Source organism: Equus quagga, chromosome 5 (genome assembly GCF_021613505.1).
Source record: "Equus quagga isolate Etosha38 chromosome 5, UCLA_HA_Equagga_1.0, whole genome shotgun sequence".
NCBI lineage: Eukaryota > Metazoa > Chordata > Mammalia > Perissodactyla > Equidae > Equus > Equus quagga.
Window position 1 is genome coordinate 57,759,381 of NC_060271.1, and position 23,789 is coordinate 57,783,169.

The 23,789-nt window shown below is 43.4% G+C and overlaps 1 protein-coding gene across 3 annotated transcripts in view; it reads left to right on the forward strand.

The window, feature by feature from the left end:
* The window catches only part of AFF3 (ALF transcription elongation factor 3), a 526,899-nt gene that overhangs the window by 398,456 nt on the left and 104,654 nt on the right, over positions 1-23,789 (forward strand). For all 3 annotated transcript variants that reach the window (XM_046663032.1, XM_046663033.1, XM_046663034.1), the window contains one exon: positions 17,376-17,427. In XM_046663032.1, coding sequence (XP_046518988.1) covers positions 17,376-17,427 — 52 coding nt within the window. The remainder of the gene's footprint in view (positions 1-17,375; positions 17,428-23,789) is intronic.

Here is a 23,789-nt window from a genome sequence, read left to right on the forward strand (position 1 = left end):
ATAGAGCACGCCCCCTGTTCTTCCTGACTCGAAGTTGCCATGTCTCCTCCGTTACCCACCTCGTTAATCTGATGAGCCGCTTCTCCTACCGCGCTCAGCCCCTTGCTGTTCTGGAGCACTTCTCTTCTAGTCTTGGCGTCCACATAGCATTTCCCTAGCCTGAGACTGGCCAGATCAAGTCAGGAAATACCCGCAAAGAACCTACTTGGGTACATTGAGCTATTTACTATTAAAAACATGAGTTACAGTGATGAAAACGCAGCCAAAGCCAGGGGGAATTTCTGGTGGGAATACATCTCTTGGCCATAAAGAAAGTTGCATTCCTAGATCCTTCTGTTTGTTCTGAGTTTTGTGTCACATACTTGCTGCACTCTGGGGAGTCTCAGAGGACTCTTTAAAGGACCCTGGGACAGTTTGTTGTCTGGATGAGAACATTCAGTAAGTGTGAGCTCCTTTACCAGACTGGAGCTCCGTGGGGGCAGGGACCATTTCTTATTCATCGTTCACTCCCCATTGGCTAGCACAGTGCTTGACACATATAGGCAATCAAGAAAATATTACTTAAATAGCTAATTAATGTCACCACAGACAATAGAAGCTGCCGCTGTGCTGTTATTCCAGGAGGAGCGGGCTCCCAGCTGTCAGGGGCATGTTAGGGGCAGTGCTTCCTAGGATAGATGAGACACAGTCTCACCTCTGTGGTCCCGCCGGGCCCCCACTGGCGCTCTTGGTCAGGGATGCCTGCTGCTGTCTATATTTACCATGCAGTAAGACTGGACAGAGGCAGGGTGGTCCATCTGAGGGGCTGCCACTGTTCCTACAAACTTCTACCATTAATGTCACCCCTTCAGGATCTTTTCTGTCCTTGTTATTATTTAGGGGGTTTTGTTTGTTTTCTGTTTTTAAGAAACACGTTCATTTTAACTGTGAGAAGTCCTTACAGACTTCTTACTGCTTGGGGACTTGTTAGAAGGGGTAAAATCTGACCAACCCTTCACTGTACAGCATGTCTAGCTCACAGCCAGTCCCAAGGGCGTGGGGTACAGAAGAGAATCATTTTATCAGGAAAAGGCAGTAAGGGAAACCCATTCCAGGCCATGAGAAGAGCTCCAGTTGCTGCATGAGGCAGGAATAGTCTGGATGGAAGCATGAGCCCTGGAGTGGGAGGGACCACACCTAAATGGCAGTTTTCAAAGATAAACTTCACCTCTTTACAGTGTTGTCTAGTGTTGGTCCCAAGATCAACTGACTTTCTACCATTTTAGTTAAAAACTATGGACCAGGACTCTTGATCCACTGAAAATTAGAAAATCAGAGAATCCACCTGGGACTGGGATCCTGTCTCTTTTCATCCCTACTCTCTTGCCCTCCATCAGTGAATGGACACACATAGGCAGGATTTACACCATGACTTCTAGAACAGTAACTAAATTTATCATGATTGGTACTGATTATTTTCTTAAGCAGTAGGTAGAAGCAGCACTATTCTACAGTCAGGTTCTATTTCGAAAATGTAGGCTCTCACTTAAAATTTTTCACATGAGTTATTTTCTTTGTTCTTGAGATTCCTTTCTGCCACCTGAAAATCAAACTGATGAAAACATAAAAAGTTGGATAGGCAATGAACAACTTGGTTTTGCAATTTTGCTCTTCTTTACTTAAACCCAAAATACACCTGATCTAAGACCCTAAGGAAATGCTGAAGCTTTCTTGAGGAGTGGGGCCTTGACTGATGCTGGTGACCCTGTTTCCAATCCAGTAAATGGAACTCTCCTCTGCAGTAGATATGGCAGGGTTTCATATGCATGGATTATATGATGGCTTCTGTATCGCCATGAGCAGAACAACTCCCAAAAGATGTAATTGGTGGATAGAGATGCATTTCAACTGGGTAATTATGTTTCCCACTGCAAAAGCCAGTTGTGTATACCTGAAGATGAGTTTAGAACATTTCAGGTATTTGGCCTAATTTTCAACTCCGTTCATTTAAAGAAAAAAAGTAGTGAGTTAATCCTGGTATATATGAGATTTTTTAAAAATTGAGGTTATCTGATTTATATATTCAAACCACCTGGATTAGTTTTTTTTGGCTTTTTATTGGCGGTGGTGGTGGTGGTGGTGGTGAGGAAGATTGTCACTAAGCTAACATCTGTGCCAATATTCCTCTCCTTTGTATGTGGGATGCCACCATAGCATGGCTTGATGAGCGGTGTGTAGGTCCATGCCCAGGATCCAAACCAGTGAACCCTGGGCAGCCAAAGCAGAGCACGTGAACTTAACCACTATGCCACCAGGCTGGCCCCTGGATTCGTTTTATAATGAAAAATTCTGGAAGTATCAGAGATAATAGTCAAAGTACTACAAAAGTGGTAGCATTAAAGCTGAATTCGCAAAAATGCCTTAGTTTGAGGATCATATAGCAATCTTCCAGTCCAATGATAACGGGCTGCTAACAATAGCTAACAGGATGCTATTTCTTTAATATGGAACATAGATGTCTTCCCTCCTCTGTACATTTAAATGATCAGCTTATCCTGTTTGTGCGGACAGGGTTAGTGGATTAATATAAAAGCCTGCTTCTAGTCTCAGGCAGCCGGAAGTCCTGAGGGCATATGTTCCAGGGAATGGACAGCTTCGGGGTGGAGGGCCGGCTGGATCTCTGCAGTATCCAGATCCAGCCTGGTCCCCATCACAGTCAGAAGCCAGAATAGTCATCCTGGTCCACACAGCATAGGGCAAGGTTGTTAAAATTCCGTGATGAGTTTCAAATGACCTATGGATGTTTTGAGCAAAGAGGCAGATGGGTTTTTTGCTCAAGACTTGGTTGGGGAGGGAGCAACTAAATGAAGTAAGGTGGAGAAAGGTTCGATTTGTGAAATTCAGGAACTACTGACTCCCAACCTAGAAGAGGTACTTCTCCCACTCCAGTTAATACTGATACAGCCTATGTTGCACTGTGTTCCTCACACAACTGTAGACACCGGGAAGGACTCTGGACAACTTTTAGTAGACACAGAAGAGAACTGCAGAGGCGTTTCAAGGACTGGAGAATAAAACCTATGAGGAAAGAAAAAAAGGGCCAGGATTATCTGACAAGGAAAGAATATGGTGATCTATGCTCCTACTTGTTAGCGCTTCACTGGGTCACCTTTCTGCCTTTCCCTCCAGTAAGCAGTGAGCCATTTGAGGGCAAAGCTTCTTCAACTTTATGTCTCTAGCACCTAGAATATACCTGGCTCATTGGAGGTGGTCAATAAATTAAGAAGTTTGTGTTCTCTGTTAGAAAAAGTGAAATGGACTTAAATTATAGCATGGTGATTGTAACAAGATGGAATGGGTAATAAAATGCCAATAATAATATTGAATATTTATTGAGTAATTCCTATCTATCAGACACTGTGTATAAAATGTTTTATGCCTTTTCCCCATATAATTCCCACAACGTTCCTAGGAGGTAAACTTTCTTATTTGTCCATTTTAAAGATGGGGAAACTGAGGCAGAGCAACTTTGACTTCTTTGCACAAGGTCACACAGCTAGCATGTGGCAGAGCTTGGATATGAATCAGTAAATCAGAGCACATGTTCTTAATTGCTATACACATCAGTCAGACTTTGATCTGGAAAAGAGAAACTGCTCTAGGTATTTCAAATAGAGAGGCCCTTAATGTAGGGCATGAGTGGTTTCCGAATCCATCAGGAGGGCTGGGGAAGCTAAGTCAGGGGGCCACCAGGAAATCAGCGATCCCTTCAGGAAATAAGTAAATGCCAGAATGGCAGAAGACTGCCGACAAGAATCTCAGGTGGCTGCAGCACCTGCAGGTGCTACTCACAGGATGCCTAGAAGCCGCTGGCAGAACCTCACATCTGCCGTCTGCTGGAGCTTATGCACCCACCCTCACTGCCCCGGAGCAATGATGGCTTCTCTCACTCTTCAGCCTTCCAGACTCTACTCAGGTGCATCTCTCTGGTGACATCTAACCAAAAACCCTGCAGGAAGGGCTTCCGGAAGACATAATTCCCGGGCCTCTACTCCTGGGATCCAGGCCTTGCTTCATCAGGGGGAATGGTGCTGAGATGTCAGCAGACAAGTGACCCAGCACACTATGCTTTTCTGTCTTGAAGAAAGTTTGAGGACTTCTCTAGAGAGCTTGAAAGGCAGGATAACTCATTTCCTCCCAGAGGCTGAAGACTAGGCCAGAGAAGGACCTCAGAAGCGCCGCACTGCCCATGATTTCTGAAAACAACCATTGAAGAATTCTAAAACACATAATGATAATTCCTTATTAGTAATGATGGGTTTGTGCCTTACCCTAGGCATTGAGGAAACACACCTCTCCCCTGGAAGCATCCTTATTCAAATGGAAGGTGGGACAAAGGTGGAGCCAGATGAGTTGGTAGACAATCCTAATACAATGTACTGGTTCTGTACAAAGTTAGATAAGATGTGAAGAATTCTGTTGTGTGGATCGGAGATAGCTTTAACAAGAAGGGGACAGTTCACTTGGAATTAAGGCAGTGCTTTTCAACCCTGGCTGAATAGTAGATTCATCTGGGATGCTTGACAAAAGTACTGCTGCCCAAGGGGCTGGCCTAGTAGCATAGTGGTTAAGTTCGTGCACTCAGTTTCAGAGGCCCAGGGTTTGCTGGTTCGGATCCCAGGCGCAGACCTACACACCACTTATCAAGACATACTGTGACAGGCGTCCCACATATAAAATAGAGGAAGATGGGCACAGATGTTAGCTCAGGACCAGTCTTCCTCAGCAAAAAGAGGAGGATTGGCAGCAGATGTTAGCTCAGGGGTAATCTTCCTCAAAAAAAACCCAAAAAACTGATGCTTGAGCCCAATCCAAAACCAATTAAATCAGAATCTCTGGGGCTGAGGCCCATGAATTAGGATTTTAGCACCCTGGCTAATGCTAACCTCGTCATTGAGAAACACCTAAGAGGCTTTACAATTTCCAACGTGCTTTTACCTTCATTGCCTCATTTAAGTCTCAACTATCATCCCATTTTAGTAATGAACAAACTAAAACTCAGAGTTTGGGACTTTATCCAAAGTCTAGAGCTATTCAAGACATTCAGCTCTTCAGACTCTTTGTCCGGTTCTCTCTGTGTTATAGAGTGGTTCCCAAACTTTGCTGTAAATCAGAATCACCTAGGGAGCTTTTAAAAATATAGATGCCCAGGTCACACCCCAAACCTGGTTACATCAGAATATGGGGATGAGGTGGGAGCCAGGCATCAACACTTTTTAAAGATCCCAAGTGATTCCAATGTGCAGTAAAGTTTGGAAGTCACTGTGTTATCCACACTCAGGCAACATGGGGGGTTGGTGTAGCTTAAAGTGTGTACGTGCACTTGCTAATTAGGAGATTAAACTTGGTTCTCTTCTGTAATCCTAACAATTTATCTGTTCAAATAAGTCTCTTAATGAGGGGCTGTCTTAGCAGTCAACCTGTCAATAACAATAATCACAAAAATGCAAAAACTGGTATTGCGAATCAAAGAACAAATCTTAACCTACTGTATGATGACCTTTCTAGATTCAATGCATTCTTACTGTCAGAAGTTATCAGTTAAATAAGCAAATCTTTAGTTAGCAAACAGAAAAGGCAACCAGCTTGCTAATTTACTGACAATTAATATTCGACATCACAGACTTGAGCCAAATATGTGCATATCTCATTTCCCCTCTGGTTAGTACAAATTCCCCTTTAGAGAGGTTTATGTGAAGAAATGCCTGTTGTCAAATCTGTGCAGCCAAGAGAATGTTGTGTTCCCAGTCAGGGTCCTCTGTCTCTCTCATAGTGTCTTCCCGGAGAAGGATCTTGGTCCTTTACACACTGTACTTGAATTCTAAGAGGAACTGAATCCTCTAATACCAAGAACGTCAAGTTCAGAAACTAATTTTCTAGAAGTCCTTGTAACAAACAAGAGCAGGAATTTTAAAACCATCTTTGAGGAGAAAGCCTTCCCTATTAAAGCTCTATTTCTAAAGCCTTGGCTGTTTTTTGATAGAAATGATAGGGTACTGACGGCCCTCTTCCCCTGTAATTCTATCAGGAGGAGGCAATTTTAAAGTCTAATATGTTCAGAGAATGCTACTTTATAACGGTGGCCCATATTGACCTAAATGGAAAAGATGGAGCATTTTCATATTTTCACAATCACACAAACTGTGTGTGACACTTAGATCTTTCTGGGTGGAATGAGTCATGGGATGTTCAAGAAAAGTAGGCTCCATTTCTCCATACAAAGAGTTCCCTCTGGGCTTCTCAGCTACCCTAGCTAGAAGTGCAATTCTAAGTAAAAAGAACAAACAACATGCTTTTAAAAATATACAATTGGAGGGGCCAGCCCAGTGGCATAGTGGTTAAGTTCATGCACTCTGCTTCGGCAGCCCAGGGTTCATGGGTTCAGATCTGGGGCACAGACCTACACACCATTTGTCAAGCCGTGCTGCGGTGGCATCCCACATACGAAATAGAGGAAGATTGGCACAGATGTTAGCTCAGGGCCAATCTTCCTCACCAAAAGAAAAAAGAAAAAAAAGAAAAAACTGGAGAAAAGATAAACTAGTATATTTCAAATAACTTTAGTGAAATGTGTCTTCATGACATCCAAGAGAAGTAGGGACGAGATAAATCAGAGCAACAAGTGCACAAACCTCCTTTGCCACATGGTCAGCATTTTACAAGGTATGTTCACAAGGCTGCCCACTGTTCTGGTTTCCTAAGCCATGGCTCCTGAACACGTTGCCCTGAGCATGCCTCTCATGGGCCTCCTGCAACCATCTGCTAGTTTCTGCCTTCCAGCTCATCTGTGAAGCCAGAAGCTTACAAGTACGTTGTAAAGGGCTGTGCCGCAAGTAAACAGTATCATCAGGATTAGGAACAAGATGGGTCATTAACACATTTAACTGGCACAAAAGGACCTCTGGGATCCCAGTCTCCACCGAGAACAGTCAATGGGAGCATGCGTTTGCGTCGACTCTGCCCAGTGCCTTCCCCTTCTCCTCCCTCCGCTCCTCCACACTCTGAGTTACCAGGATCTTTGCTTTCACATGCTGGTTCAGTGCACGCTGTGAGGCAGGAAGTGTGAGGAAGATTGACATCGGAAAGACGGAAAAGGGGGCTGAGGACTGAGTAGGGGTGGAAAAACCCATAAGACCTCCTAGAGATTTGAACCCCGCCTTCTGCAAATGGTGTGAGCCTGCATAGTCCAACACTGGAGCCACTAGCTATTGAGCATTGAAATGTGTATATTATCATGTTGAAATGATATGTTGGCTTAAATAAAATATACTATTAAAATTAATCTTACCTGTTCCTTTCAAGTTTTTTTAATGTGGCCATTAGAAAATTTTAATTACCTGTTAACATTGTGCTTCTGTTGGTCAGTTTGAATGGCGTCTGCTAATGCTTTACCCCAAGCAATTGGGAGTGATCTTGAAAAGGGACACACTAAGTATTTAATACCATCCATCAGCGTATCAATTATTTCTTGATGCCTGAGAAAGTACCCCAAAACTTAGTGGCTTAAGACAGCATTTATGACTGCGCAGTTTCTGTGGGTCAGGAATCTGAGCATGGCTTAGCTCCGTCCTCTCACCAGGGGTCTCTCACAAGGCTGCAATCAAGGTGTCCACAGGGGCTGCAGTCACCTCCAGGCTTGCCTAGGAAAGACCCACTTCCATGCTCACAACCAAGTATGGTTGTTGGCAGATCCAGTTCCTTCCAGGCGGTTGGGCTGAGAGCCTCACTTCCTCCTTGACTGTTGGCCAGAGGGCCCCTTCAGTTCATTGCCATGGGGATTTCTCCATAGGTAGGCTCCCAACAAAGCAGCTTTTTGCTCTGAGCAAGCCAACAAGGAGAGCAAAAGAGCGTGTGTGCCAGCAGGTGGAGGTCACCTAATCTCACAAGTGACATCCCATCACTTTTGACCTACTCTGATCACTAGAATCAAGTCACTAGGTCTAGCCTCACTCAGGAAGGGAGTCCACAAGGGTGCGAATACCAGGAGGCAGGACCACTGGGAGCATCTTAGAAGCTGCCCACCACAGCCAGATAATGTAGGTCCAGTTAATATTATATTTGTCCGCTACATGGTTGCTCTTTAATGTCGTGTACTTACTCTAATGGGTCTGCTGTGCTACATTCGTATTTGCGTGTTAATGCATGAAGAAACTCTGAAATAATATATAAGAAACTGCAGACAGTGGTGACTGGGGGATAAGAGGAGGAAGTGAGCAGGTAGAGTTAAGGATGGGAGGGAGACAGTTCGCTAGGTACCTTTTTCTATTGGGGCGGTTTTGAACCATGTGTATGGATTACTTTTCAAAAAAGAGAAGAACATCATAGGCGTGAGGGAAATAAACTGCCTCCATTCTCCAAGCACTGCCTGCTTGGCTGTCGTCCTTCCTCCTTAGGGGAGGATGTCCTGACTTCATCAGACTCCTCTAGACCTTAAAGCCAGCTCAGGCACTCCCTTCTCTAGTGCTCTGCTCTGGTGCTCTTCCCACTGTGAAAAAACCACTGGATTACTTGTCTCTGTTCCCTACTAAGCTGATGCTCTCTGGAGGCAGGTACACAGCCTTTCTGGAACTCGTAGTCCAGTGAGTCAGGCTCAGTTGATTGAATGAATGAGCAGCACTTCTCTTTAACAGATATGGGGGGTGGGAGAAGGGTCCCTGATTCTCTTAGCGATCGTACCCTGTGAACCCCAGATACACATGGCAGAGCATGTCTGAGTCTCAGGGCCCCAGGCCCCCACCAGACCGCAAAGCCCCACTATGCCCTCAGAGGCGGCTTGAGGGACCATCTCACAGGCTCTCTGCTTTCAGTGGCTGACTCCAGATATAATAAACCTTTGTGGCCAGGAGGTTGTGGCCTAGCCGAGTGGTTCTCAGAGTGTGGCCTCTGGGCCAGGAGCCTCCGCGTCAGATGGAGACTTAGTAGAAATGCAAATTTGGGGGGCCTCACCCCAGACCCACTGATTCAGAAAGCTGGGGGTGGGCCCAGCAATCTGTGTTTTCATAAGCCTTCCAGGTGGTTCTGATGCAGGCCGAGTCTGAGAACCCCTGGCCTCGCCCTCACTCCTCGTCCTCTTGTGGGGCATCCTGCTTACCCCTGCAGCTGGAGGTCAGAGCAGGTCACCTCCTAAGGGTGTGTTCCTTTGTAATCATTTTCCAGGCACCTGAGTCTTACTTCCCCAGAGGATGGAGCTGATGAGGAGCTTATCCGTACACTCAGCCCCCAGTTATTGTTGCAGTTATCTTGAAGAGTATTTTGTGACTTCATGCTTTTCTAAATGTGTCTTCATGGTGGAGTTTGGGAACAAGTTGTTCCTTTTGAAAGAATGCAGGATCACACAGACATAGAATGTTTGAGAGGACATATACTTCTGGTGATAAGTGGAACAGAGCCCAGAGAACTTGGAGAAAGCTCCTTGGGGGCCTCAGCAAATTACTCTATTGGTCTGTTCACCATTTTCTTATATGTCATCTAATTTTATTTGTAGCTCCTCTAAGGAGAAAAGAAAAAGATGAATACAGTTTTTTAAACTACCCAAAAGCTATCAGATGTGTGTTTGGGGTCACATTGGTAAAAAGCCAGTTGGTTAGTTTTATGACAGAGGAATACTTGCATGGTCTCAAGCCTGTGGGGGAGCTGGCACCATCTCCTGGTTCAGTCCTTGTTGCCACCTGGTGCAGGAACACTGGGGGACAGTTTGGTTATCGCCTTTGTTTCTGGTCTCCAGGAAGCCTCTCGAGCATTTCAGATTTATGGTGCTGGTGCCAGAGGGCAAGGCTCTGTCCTACACACCATATTACGTGGGGAATTTTTCCAGAAATAGTCAAACACTCTACATAGCACTGTACCATCTAAAAGCACAACATCCATTTTTTATTTAATATTTAAAACAACCATTTGAAACATCTCACCTTATGTAGGAGGAAATGAGTGCTTAAAGAAGTAATAGGACTTCACCCCAGTCAACTGGCTCCCAAGTTGAATCTTGGGCCATTTACTCAAATTCCAACCTGTTTAACTGAGTCATATCAGCTCATCTCCAGAGTCCCTTCTAATTTGCCAACAGTCTTCCTCGACTTTCCGCCTGTTGGTAAAGGCACAGAGCCGTGGAGTTCAGAGCAACAAGTGCTGTAGAGGCCATTTTATCCAAGCTTCATTTTAGAGATGTGACTACAACATCCAGAGAGATCAGATGATTTTCCTGATTTCACAAAGCTAGTTAGCTACAGAACTCAGACTAAAATGCTGGCCAGCCTACCAGCTGCCATTTCAGAACTCAGCCACCGCTCCGCACTCTAGAACCACTGACTGTGTCCTCTTAGTGTGGATTTTCATTTTCCTTTGATTTCCATTTATTCTACATTAATGTATAGATATGAGTACCTGAGGAAAGACAGTTGCTCGATTGAGATTCAAAGACACACGCTCATCCCATATCTCACCAGGGTTTGGCAGGTTTCCTAAATGAGGTTGGTCTTTGCCAGGGTCTTAAAGGGTAGGAAATGAGATTCTGCTCCCCCAGGAAAGACGGGCCTGTTTAGAAGGTGGCAGGGGGACTCAGCTTGTAAGTGGGAGAAAAGGACCATTGGAATTTATTGTCCTTAAGAAAAAATAAGGTCATAAACAGAAGAGACACAGCACACCTTCACCCCAGGATGAATGTGGCAGAATCAGAAAATCATTTGTGATTTCATCGACAAGCAGAACAGATCCTGGAAAGAGGGAATCCAGGAAGGAGACGTGTGTGAACACACCCCGTCTCCCTGTGAGTCAGCGTTGCTTCAGAAGATGCAGACGCGAAACCCTGGATGGGAGAACATCAGAGCTGGAAGCTCTTAGATCGGCTCAACCGCTCCTTTGTCTTGTTCCTGATTTCTCCATTGGCTTTCAGACTAAGTTACTTCGCTTGTGCCTTGGACACACTAAATCACCAACCCCTAGTGTGAGCCTGTCCTAGCCTTCCTGGTTCCCAGTTACCTGGAGTAGCATGAGATGAATTCTTCCGAACAAATGTAGAGAGGAAAGTGGTCACCTGTTTATGAAAATAAGCTCAGGCAGATGGTAGCACTGACCCTGACAGAGCAGTGGACTTCAGAAAGAGGGAAGTGAGTTTTATAACTTTCCCTCCTGTGTTCCAAGCAGTGGAGATGATGGCTTGGGGAATCCTGCAGAGAGATGCACTTGCATGACGAATAAGCTCTCATGCACTGCTAATTGTTAGAATAGATATTTGCATATATGAATATGTTTAATGGGGAATCATAACCATTTGTCTTTGGCTTTAAATCTCAAATAGGTGGAGATAGTAGTAGCACCAGCTATAGAAACAAATCTGAGAATCGAACAACCCAATTAAAACTTGGATTTTTTAAAAGCCATTAAGAAATAGCAAAGTGAAATGAACTTTAAAGGACTAAAGGATTCAGATCTGTTAAGGGCCCCAGATGAGAAGTAATTCCAGGGAAATCCTATTAATTAAAAACCACTGCTCTGTGAAATGACTGCCATTACATTTGCAGGTAGTTAATGTGCCTGTTTGCAGTACCTGTGTAAGACAGAGATGAGCATTAGAAGCAGTTGGCCATCTGTTAAGGCTAGGCTACTATTTCTGCTTCCTGAGAAATTTTGGGCCTCAAAAATGTAAGTACCAGCTACAACATAAATTTGTCTATTACTCAATTAAAAAGTAATACACATGCTGGGGCCGGCCCAGTGGTGTAGTGGTTAGGTTCACATGCTCAACTTCGGCAGCTTGCTCCACTTCGGCAGCCTGGGGTTCACAGATTTAGATACCAGATGTGGACTACACACCACTTGTCGAGCCACACTGTGGCAGCATCCCACATACAAAATAGGGCAAGATTGGCACAGATGTTAGCTCAGGGCCAATCTTCCTCACCAAAAAAATAATAATAATAATACAGAGGGGAAGTTACCATAATCAAATATTTTAAAGTTGCTGAGAATACCTTCTCAGAAAGCTACTGAAGATACCTTCAGATGAGACACTTGGGTTCCTTTAGAGTTATGTATGCCAGAGCTTCACGATTTTAAGGCACATAAAAGTGGCTAAAATGGCAATGCTGACTTGAATTTAATGTGTGGGGGGAACCAGCCCTGGGAGACTGTGTGCTCTTCACAGTGAACACATGAGTAAACGAATGAGTACCTGGTTGGAAGTGTGGATGCCAGTGCTATTGTTGGTGGCACAGTTCCCCAGAGCAAAATGGACAGACTCTCCATTACCTAATTCCATGTTGAAGAAAATCCTGTTTGAGTCCTTGGAGCATCTGGGTTCTCAGTTATGTGGTTCAGCCTCCCCTGTGACATCCCAGTCAGACACTCGTTTGGAAGGGCCCCCGAGAGCAGTTTGACGGCGAGGGTGCTCAGGGCATAGAGTCCAGGCTTCCCTGCACCTCTGCTCTCTGGCTTCATTCGCAAAGTTCGGTCTTACTGCCTATTTTAATTCAGCGTCCCTGTTGTCATCAGGCAGTGTGCGCCGCTAAGGGACTCCTGGCCGTGTGCCTGACCACGGCCTCCAGGGCAGCTCTCCTTGTGCACGCTGGCTGACGGACATGTTTTCTGTCCTCTCTAGACAGAAAGTCCCACCAAATCAGTGAACCCTGGCAGCAGTTGTAACCTAACTCTATTCCCCCTCCACCGTCTCTGGAGAACCTCATCTCTTCTTTTCAAAATGGCCTGAAAGTAGAGCGAATGGCTTAGTTTTAAGACTTTGTCACAGAAACATCTCCATCTCCCAAATTGTTTGCCTGTGCAAGTTTCTTAAATGCTCTAAGGCGTTACCCTCAAAGGTGAAAGAGAAACATTAATAAAAATGAATATCGGGGCCGGCTCCGTGGCCAAGTGGTTAAGTTCGCCGGCTCTGCTGCGGCGGCCCAGGGTTCGGATCCTGGGCACGGACATGGCACCACTCGTCAGGCCACGTTGAGGCAGCGTCCCACATCCCACAGCTAGAAGGACGTGCAACTAAGATATACAACTATGCACCGAGGGGTTTGGGAAATAAAGCAGAAAAAAAAAAAAAAAGATTGGCAACAGTTGTTAGCCCAGGTGCCAATCTTTGGGAAAAAAAATAAGGGAGATTGGCAACAGTTGTTAGCCCAGGTGCCAATCTTTAAAAAAAAAAAATGAATATCTGTTGAATGCCATTCTGTGCCAGGTTCTGTGCTAAGCACTTTCCAAGGACTGTGGGACGATTTCTCTGGAAAACACCTGGAGGCAGGTCTCAGGTCGCTCGGCTAGTTGAGAGGCAGAGCTAGGATTCTTCCTGGCAGTCTGACTGAGTCCATGCTCTGCCCACTGCGGCCTGCTGCCCTGGCAGTGCCACCTCAGAGGAGTTGCGGTGGGGATTGGGTGAGGTCATGTCTAGAAAGTGCTTAGCAGACCTGGTACGAACATGCATTCGACGCTGAGATCTCTACTATTTGACAGGAATTCAGTCCCTAAGAGGGCTCTGAAGAGTTGTGAAGGGGAGGGGCTAAGGGAGCATGAAAGGGGAGTGGCTCTGGGTGGGTGGGCATCATCGCCTGGAGGCCAGCGGTGCTCAGATATAGGGGTGTAGGCATGTGGCAAAGTGCCCATGCAAGCCAGCATGATACCAAAGCACAGGCCCTGCACCTACGTGCAGAGGACCCATCCCAAACTCTCCTCAACCCTTCAGAACATCAGAGGGCTCTCCTTTGCCTTCCTTTTTCTTTTCTTTCTTTCTTTTTTTTTGCTGAGGAAGATTTGCCCTGAGCCAAAACATCATGCCAATCTTTCTCTAATTTGTATGTGAGTTGCCACCATAGCGTGGCCACCAACAGGTACAGGTCCACACCCAAGGACCAAACCCAGTCTGCCAAAGCGGAGTGCGCCGCACTTAACCACTAGGCCATGAGGCCAGCCCCTGCCTTCCTTTTTCAAAAGCCGAGTCAGAGATCCACCCCCACTCCCTGTGGCCTAACCAGCACTTAATTTGCATTTTCTTTCACTCTTGGTTTAGAACTTTTGTTTGTTGTTTGTTCTTATTTAATATACCTATGCCAATCCAATTCCTTTTGGAAATCGACAAATGATAAAAATGTTGTCAGGTGGGTGGGATTGAAGTTGGGGGCACAGCTGCCACAGCAGTACCATCCGTGTGTTTAGATGGAGGCAGCCACAGCCTGCAGTCCATTCGCCACACACCCGCTACCGACAGTTCTTAGGCTCTCGAATGTAAGACCTGAAACCATAAAAGGAAATATAGGATCTTGAGGGTGCCACAGGTTTTCTCTTTTCTTCTCTAGCCATGTTTTGCTGTTCAGCCAAAGCCTCAAATACACTTCAGCTCCTCCTCAGACTCTCGAAGAGGCCACTGTGATATTTCCAGCATTCAAAGTGGGCATTTTGTGGGGGCTGGCCGCGTGACATAGCGGTTAAGTTCACATGCTCCACTTCGGGGGCCCAGAGTTCACAGGTTCAGACCCTGGACGTGGACCTAGCACCATTCATCAAGCCACCCTGTGGTGGCATCCCACATAAAATAGAGGAAGATTGGCGCAGATGTTAGCTCCAGGACAATCTTCCTTACAAATAAAAAAGTGGATGTTTTGTGAATGTTAAACGAGATTTGAAGAATGCGGTGGGCCAAACAAGCACTGTGCTCTGTAAGTTGAGTCACGGGGATCCTGCTGTGGCCATCAGAACGAGGCAGAAGGGCCAGGCTGTGTTCTTGGATGGTCTTGAGCCTGGGTCGCCTCAGCGTATGTCTATTGGGGCAGAGGTGGCGGTGACCATCTATTCCGGGTCTGTGGTTGCATGTTTTGGTCATAGCAGCATCCCAGGATTGCTGTGGGATATGTATGAGCTGTTTGACTTAGTGTTTCCATTGCCATTTCCTCATGTTCCGAGATACTCTCAAGTTTAATTGGATTCTAACTTCTCTTGAATACAGAGTATTTTTTCATTTGATCCTCTGCTCAGCCAGAAACACAATAAATTTGTTTTTTTGCTATAAGAGAGGCAAATTCCGTCATAGAGTAATTACTATTCACAAAGTAAGGTGGATGTCTGACTGCTTTTCTTCAGGAAATGATGAAAACGTAGAAATGACAGAGCCAAGGCCCAGAGGTGTGCCTTGCCCAGCTTCAGGGGATGGGACTGCGTGAGATGCAAACAGACACGTGCTTATGTGTTTGCACATTGAGCACATGCTTACAATAAACAAAAACAAGCTGTACTTTCTACCTCAAAAGAGAACCTCACACACTGTTTTTACTGTTGCGGTTGCTTTCAGCAATGCCAGCCTCGTGTGGTGACCGAGTCACGCAGCTGATTTGCAGCTGAGCTGAGATCCCTTGCTTTGGGGCATGTCGAGGTTTCTTGTTCTGGTTGACAGTGACCTTCAAATGTATTGCCCATATAAAAAGGAAACTTCCGTGTCACCCTTGACATGACTTCCATCCATCAACAAGGGGGTCGTTAATAATGACTGTGCGTGTCCTTCCCCTCCCTCTTACCACCCACTGACAGGACCACCCACACTTGGAACACCCAGTGCTTGCAGGGCAGTCCTTGAGATTAAACCAAATGGCAGTTGGCAGTTTACCCCAAAAGAGGGGTAAGGGATGGAGGCAAGAAACTGTCCTGCTTCTCCGGTCTTTTTCATCAGAAAGGCATTTGTGCCTTTTGGTAGGAAAACAGTCTTGGGGAAGGTGTCCCAGCCCAGCCAACAAACTGATGGTATACTCTGTGCCGTCACTGTGCTAGTCACTGGGGACTCAAGGACAAAGGAAACACAGTCCTCTTCCTAGGTTCTTCCCACACAATGGTCTAATAAATCACCGCGATGCCTCTTCTCTTTGAAGCCAAGCGTAGGAGTTGGTGAGGTCAAGGGAAATGAATGACATGCCAGACAGATGCAAAGAGCAGTTGGGGCTGCAGCTCTGCAGGCTGCTAGTGTTTTGTGTGTTTGCTTGTGGTTTAAATGATAAAAGAATGATGCTTCTCACTGCGGGTAGAATAGCCACAGCTGGTGAAGAAACAGATTTGGTGTCCTAACGGTTATTGCTTAAATGGTACATCAAAAATAGCTTAGAAATTTTCTAATTTGTGCTCTCTAGAACAAATGCAGGAGTTTTTCTACTACACAAACTAGGGGGCAAATTTATTTCCTAGACTCATGGAATCAAAGGCAGGATTGGACCTTACAGCTCGCCCAGCCTAACCCTTCATTGTACAAATAGGGAAATGGGACTGGGGGCAGGGTCGTTAAATGACTTGACCTCAACACACAGCCAATTGGGAAAGAACTGGGTCTACCCCCTGCCCCTGCAGATCTTCACCCCAAGTTTATCCCAAAAGTCACTGAAATTACTTGTAAGAATATTCAGAGGAATATACTGATGATAGACCTGTAACTGACTTTTAAAGGAAACTAGGCACAATTTAGGGGGCAATCTTTGGAAGGTGACTTCAGGAAGCACAGTGAGGCCTTTTGGGTACATGGGCTCCGTGGCCTTCAGACTGATCCTGAAGCCCCAGGGTGCATCAGAAATGGACTCTCCCACCCGTGACAGAACAGCTCTGCATTCGTTTGTGTGATAGAGTGCGCTTCTGAGTGAGAATTCTTTTGAAATAAATTAATCTGAAAACTACTATTCTGCAAAGAAACAATTCAGCAATCCTGATAAGAATGTGATTTTATCATCATCAGAAGTAATAGGGTTGGAAGTTTTGTTCTTTTAACTTTTATGGACCCAAAAGTGTGCTACACCACTGCCTCTGTCTTGATGAATCTGAGGGACCCGGGGGACGCTGGGGAGTTGTCTTCACAGAATCTTTCCAGAAAGTTCCCTCCTGTTTAGTTTTCCACATCTAGAAAGATCTCCAAGCAGAGGTGTTCTCCAGAGCTTTGGCGGGTGGAAGACCTGAGCAGCTGTTGCTCACGAGTGGACTTGACTGTTTTCTAGCTCTCAGTAGAGCTCTCCTTGCTGTCTCATTCTGTTTACCCTGAAGGGTAATGGAGACATCGCACAGCCCCTGTCACAGGAAGACACTGAACAATAGTCATGGAATTAAAACTTCACAGGGAAAAGCACCTATTTGATTCTGTTTGTTTAAAACCTCATGTTCTTGAAGCAGCCCCTCTTATCCTATGGCTATTGTGAGGGTTCGTTTTCATGACGTGGCAGTTTATTTCCAAAGTGCATCAGAGGAAAAGGGTTTAAAAGGAAAATTTTTTAAAATTAAGAAATCAAAGCCTTATTACTGAAACTTTGCTCTAATAAAGATATTTTGGTGTTAAATTATTTTGAATTTGCTAAGTATCCGTACCTCTTTGTTCCTTCTTTCAGAATGCTAGAAGATGACCTTAAGCTAAGTAGTGATGAAGAAGAGAACGAACAGGTAAGATTTTCTTTCACGTTGGCATTCTTTGAATGTGACACGCTGTCACTGACCTGGTAGACTGTCCTAAGTGTTAACTGAGTCGTACAGATGCTGAATGGTGGTGCCCTAGGAAGCTGGGTGTCCTCACTAATTACAAGATTCTGTGCCATTGGGCCAATCTATTAAAATATCTTGGCCTTAGTTTCCCTTCAAACTGGAATTCTGTGATTTTTGTTGCATTGAAACCAACACCTATTTATGGGGAAGCTGACTGGGCTCAGGCTTCAGTGTGAAATAGAGCCTTTTTGTTTTTGGGGAAACTAACTGGCCTGGACACCAAACGTGTGATCTTAACCTCATCAGCATGCAACAGGAAAGCTGTAGCATTAAATATTGAAAAGTCTTATGCAGACGTTATTAACATTGAGAAGAGGCAAATGTAGAGGTGAGCTGAAATGATGAATAAAAAATATCATGCTCAGAATAGGCTGTTTGTCTTACATGATAAATGTGCTTGAAATGTTCTCTTCTGGTGTTGATTTATCAGCTCGAGACATCAGTCAGGGTTTATAAATACTCTTCTGATCAGTCACTTAAGGTGAAAAAATATCCACTTACCATTCATCACTTTCACTTCTGCATTTCAGGAAATGTTTATATTTTAAAGGAAGTTTGAAAACACTCAAGACAGATTTTTCCTACACTTCTGTTCCCTTTTTCTCATTACCTGTATTGTATTTTGTCAAGTTTGGATAACTCTGATAGGCATAAAGATGATTCAGAGAGGTGTTTTTATAAGTCATTTTTTCATGCAATACAAGACACTTGTACCATTCAGTTGACCTTGAAATAGTGAATTTTATATGAAGGTATCACGGAGTGCTGGGCAGGTGATGCTGCTGTCTAGACATGCAGATGCAAATAATGCAAGAGAGTGTGCAGAGGTGAAAGAAAAGTCAAAGGACATTTCCAGGAAAAGCGTTTGAGCAGAATGTGGCTGTGAGGTCACAGAAGAGTTTGCTCACCTTGTGAGAGAAGGTGAGGCACCAACAAAGGGACCGGGCACGAGGTAGAACCTGACGAATCTGGAAACTGGATTGGCCAATGAAGAAAACCCCAAGGGAAGGAAGGTGCCTGTGCTAGGAGGGCCAGCCAGGCTTCAAGCTTCTTCGAGACTGATTAATTTGTTTCTAGGTGCACACACAGGGGCAGTCAAATATCTATAACCCAACAAGCTTGGCAGAGCTGGAGACCTACTGCACTCCTAATTTTGCTTCCTCCTCCATGTGACTATAAGCAAATGCTTTCATCTCTTTGTGTTTTTTCCCAGTGAGAGGTTCAGATAGGAATAGTGTGGATTAAGTCACACCAAACATAAAAATTGGGTATACTTTATGTTAGAGAAAGGATTCACAGACTATTTCATTCAACGAGACTTTCTCAATCTGAAGAGGATTTTCCTCAGTTGCTTCCACTGAAAACTCAATTTAAAAAAATTTATTTATCAAGGATGTGCTGGACACATTCTCTAAGGCAGTAAGAACTTTTAGTTGACTCGTTTTGCTTTACCAGCTACTTCTTTTCAGTCTGTAGACACTGATAATATTGTAATGTGAGTATATGGGTCAGATCCTTTATCCTTGCATTTGGTCTCTATGTGGGTACAACTTCCTATCTTTTGCAATGAAAGGAACGACAGAATGAACGATTTTTATACCGTAATCCTCTCTTTTAATTAAGACTCCAGACAGTGGTTTTGTATGTGGTAGTTGAAAGGATTGCTCTAACACTAATTATATTAAGCTATCCTACTTTGGCCTATAATTATACCCCTGGCCTAATCACAAAATGATAATTCCCATGCTTTTAAAAAAGACTAATGATATGGTATTTTTTTTCTCTCCAAGATCAAAATGTGATTGTGCCCCAAAAGAGTGGAGCCTGTGCACACATGCAACACACATATACACACTGCATTTTTTTGGCACTGGAGATAATTAATCATTTAACATAAATGATTTTTTCAGGTATAACCAGAGTTTGTCCCTTAAATCTTTCAGATATGTACTGTCCATTTGCCTGCCTCAGTAAACATAGTATACTAAAATCCTTAACATTTTCTCATGTGACAACTGGTTGTCCCTGTGAATATTGGTCACCAGCCTGTATAGCCACTGGAATGAGTAGACGTCGGTACAAGTTCCAGGTTGCCCCACCTGTTTGCCCTTCCTGAAGTGGCCTCAGACTCTCATGCATTTGAGTATTCCTGTCTGCTGTTTCCTTTATCCTCATTGCCTTTGTGCGCTCAAAGATACAGAGACGGCCAGTTGAGTGAGTCAGCACACACTGGGCTTCAACCCAGGATGGTCAAATCCCTGCTCTCCCACTCAGTAGCTTTGCAGCCTTGGTGCAGTCCCTGCACAGCTCTCTGCTCCAATGTTGTCATTTGTAAAACTGGAATTAATGTTAGATCCCTGAAGCCTGACACTTCCTCAGAACTTGTGCTCACCAGTTGGCTTCATGTCACCAGATCCAACAGGCTTTTTTTATTTTTTGCTTTCTTAGTCAACTTATAATTGAATCCACCATACATAGAGAAAAGTACATAAATTAGAATACAACTTGATGAATATAAACCACACACACCCATGTAACCAGCACCCAGATGGAGATAGAGACGTGACCAGGCTCTCAGGTCTCCTGCATCCCCTTCCAGTCATCATCCTCCAGGAGAAAGATCGCTCTCCTGCTTTCTGACACCGTGGAGTAATTTTGATTGTTTTTGAACTTTCTATCAATGGAATCATACAGCATGCACCCTGTGGTTTCTGGCTTCTTTCACTCAGCATTGTGTTGGTGAGATTCAACCAGGTTGTTGCATGTAATTGAAATTTGTTCATTTTCGTTGCTGGAACATATTTCATGATGTGCATGTACCATAATTTTGTTACCCATTCTCTCTGGTGACGAGCACAAAGGTGTTTGGGGCTTTGAGCGTAGTGCTGTTGTTAACATTCTCGTGCAGGTCTTTTGATGAGCCTACAGGAACATTTCTGTTGGGTCTCTGCCCAAGAGTAGAGATGGTGGGCCCTAGGGTACCTGTGTGCTCAACTTGAGTAGATTATCCCAAACCATTTTCCAAAATGGTCGTACCACTTGACACTCCGACAGGCAATGGAAGAGAATTCCTGTTGCTCCACATCCTTACCACGTGCGTGTCTTATGTTCATGAGGGTTATTGTTCTGAAGGTTTCTATTTTTGTGTTGTCTTTGTCTGATTTTGATATAAAGGCAATACTGGCTTATAAAATGAATTGAGAAGTGCTCCCCACTCTTCTCTCCTCTTGAAGAGATTGTACAAAATTAATGTTAATTCTTCTTTAAATATTTGTCAGAATTCTCCAGTGAAACCATATGGGCCTGGAGATTTTAAAAACTTACTGATTCTGTTTTCTTAGTAGTTGAAGGGCTATTCAGATTATTTGGGTAGGCCACATTGGGTATGTTGTGGTAGTATGTGCTCTTCAAGTAAGTAGCCCGTCATGTCATTTAAGTTGTCATATTTATGTGTTTAGTCTTGTATTCTTTTGATGTCTCGGCTTATAGGTTTATCCCGTTTCCTTCTTTTTTTTTTTTACCTTTTTTTTTATTGAGGTTATATTGGTTTATAACATTGTGTAATTTCAGGTGTACGTTATTATATATCAGTTTCTGTATAGACTACATCGTGCTCACCACCAGTAATCTAGTTTTTATCCATCACCATACATATGTGCCCCTTTATCCCTTTTGCCCCACCCCGACCCCCTTCCCCTCTAGTAACCACTAATTTGTTCTCCTTACCCAAGTGTTTATCTTCCACATGTGAATGCAATCAAACAGTATTTGTCTTTCTCTGTCTGGCTAATTTTACTTAACATAATACCTCAAGATCCATCCATGTTGTTGCAAATGGGACAATTTTATCTTTTTTTATGGCTGAGTACTATCCAATTGTATGTATATATTGTATATATACCACATCTTCTTTATCCATTCATCAGTTGATAGGTACTTAGGTTGCTTCCTTGTCTTGCCTATTGTGAATAATGCTGCAGTGAACCTAGGAGTGTGTAAGTCTCCTTGAATTGTTGATTTAAAGTTCTTTGGATAGATACCCAGTACTGGGATAGCTGGATCATTTGGTATTTCTATTTTTATATTTTGCGGAATCTCCATACTGTTTTCATAGTGGCTGCACCAGTTTGCATTCCTACCAGCAGTGTATGTAGGTTCCCTTTTCTCCACATCCTTTCCAACGTTTGTTGTTTTTTGTCTTGTTAATTATAGCCATTCTGACAGGTGTAAGGTGGTATCTCATTGTAGTTTTGATTTGCATTTCCCTAATAGTGATGTTGAACATCTTTTCATGTGCCTGTTGCCCGTCTGTATATCTTCTTTGGAAAAATGTTCATATCCTCTGTCCATTTTTTGACCAGGTTGTTATTAGTTTTTTTGTTGTTGAGTTGTATGAGTTCTTTATATATTTTGGAAATTAACCCCTTACCAGATATTGATTTTCAAATATTTTTTCCCAGTTGGTGGGTTGTCTTTTTGTTTTGTTCAGGGTTTCCTTTGCCTTGCAGAAGCTTCTTAGTCTGATGTAGTCTCATTTATTTTTTCTTTTGTTTCCCTTGCCTGAGTAGACACAGTATTCGAAAAGATGCTGCTAAAACCCATGTCAAAGAGTGTACTGCCTGTATTTTCTAATAGGAGTTTTATGGTTTTAGGTCTTACATTCAAGTATTTAATCCATTTTGAGTTAATTTTTGTGTATGAAGAAAGATAATGGTCTACTATCATTCTTTTGCACGTGGCTGGCCAGTTTTCCCAACACCATTTATTGAAGAGACTCCTTTCTCCATTGTTTGTTCTTGGCTCCTTTGTCAAATATTAGCTGTCCATAGATGTGTGGTTTTATTTCTGGGCCTTCAATTCTGTTCCATTGATCTGTGTGTCTATTTTTCTGCCAGTACTATGCTGTTTTGATTACTATAGCTTTGTTGTGTATTTTGAAGTCAGGGATTGTCGTACCACCATCTTTCTTATTTTTTCTCAGGATTGCTTTGGCTAGTCGGAGTCTTTTGTTTATCCATATAAATTTTAGGATTCTTTGTTCTATTTTCATGGAGAATGTCGTTGGGGTTTTGATTGTGATTGCTTGGAATCTGTAGATTGCTTTAAGTAATATGGACATTTTATGTTTATTCTTCCAATCCATAAGCATGGAATATCTTTCCATTTCTTTACATCCTCTTCAATTTCTTTCAATAATGTCTTATAGTTTTCAGTGTATAGGTCTTTCACATCCTTGGTTAAATTTATTCCTAGATATTTTATTCTTTTTGTTGCGATTGTAAATGGGATTGTATTCTTGACTTCTCTTTCTGCTAGTTTGTTATTAGTGTATAGAAATGCAAATGATTGTTGTAGGTTGATTTTGTACCCTGCAAATTTGCTGTACTTGTTGATTATTTCTAATAGTTTTCTGGTGGATTCCTTAGAGTTTTCTATATATAGAATCATGTCGTCCACAAACAGCAAGAGTTTTACTTCTTTCTTTCCAGTTTGGATACCTTTTATTTCTTTTTCTTGCCTAATTTCTCTGTCCAAAACTTCCAGTACTATGTTGAATAAGAGTGGTGAAAGTGAACACCCATGTCTTGTTCCTGTTCCCAGAGGGATGGATTTCAGTTTTTCACCATTGAGTATGATGTTGCCTGTGGGTTTGTCATATATGGGCCTTTATTATGTTGAGGTACTTTCCTTCTATATCCATTTTATTGAGAGTTTTTATCATAAATGGATGTTGGATCTTGTCAAATGCTTTCTTTGCATCTATAGAGATTATCATGTGATTTTTGTTCCTCTTTTTGCTAATGTGTTATTCACATTGATTGATTTGTGGATGTTGAACCATCTCTGCATCCCTGGTATAAATGCCCCTTGGTCATGGTGTATGATCCTTTTAATGTATTGCTGCATTCAGTTTGCCAATACTTTGTTCAGGATATTTGCATCTATGTTCATCAGCAATATTCGTCTGTAATTTTCCTTCTTTGTGTTGTCCACGTCTGGTTTTGGTATCAGGAATGCTGGCCTCATAGAATAAGTTAGGAAGCATTCCATCTTATTCAATTTCTCAGAATACTTTGAGAAGGATAGATACTAACTCTCCTTTGAATGTTCAGTAGAATTCTCCAGAGAAGACTGCTAGTCCTGGACTTTTGTTTTGGGGAAGGTTTTTATTACTGTTTCAATCTCTTTACTTATGATTGGTCTATTCAGAGTCTCTATTTCTTCTTGATTCAGTTATGGGAGATTGTATAAGTCCAAGAATT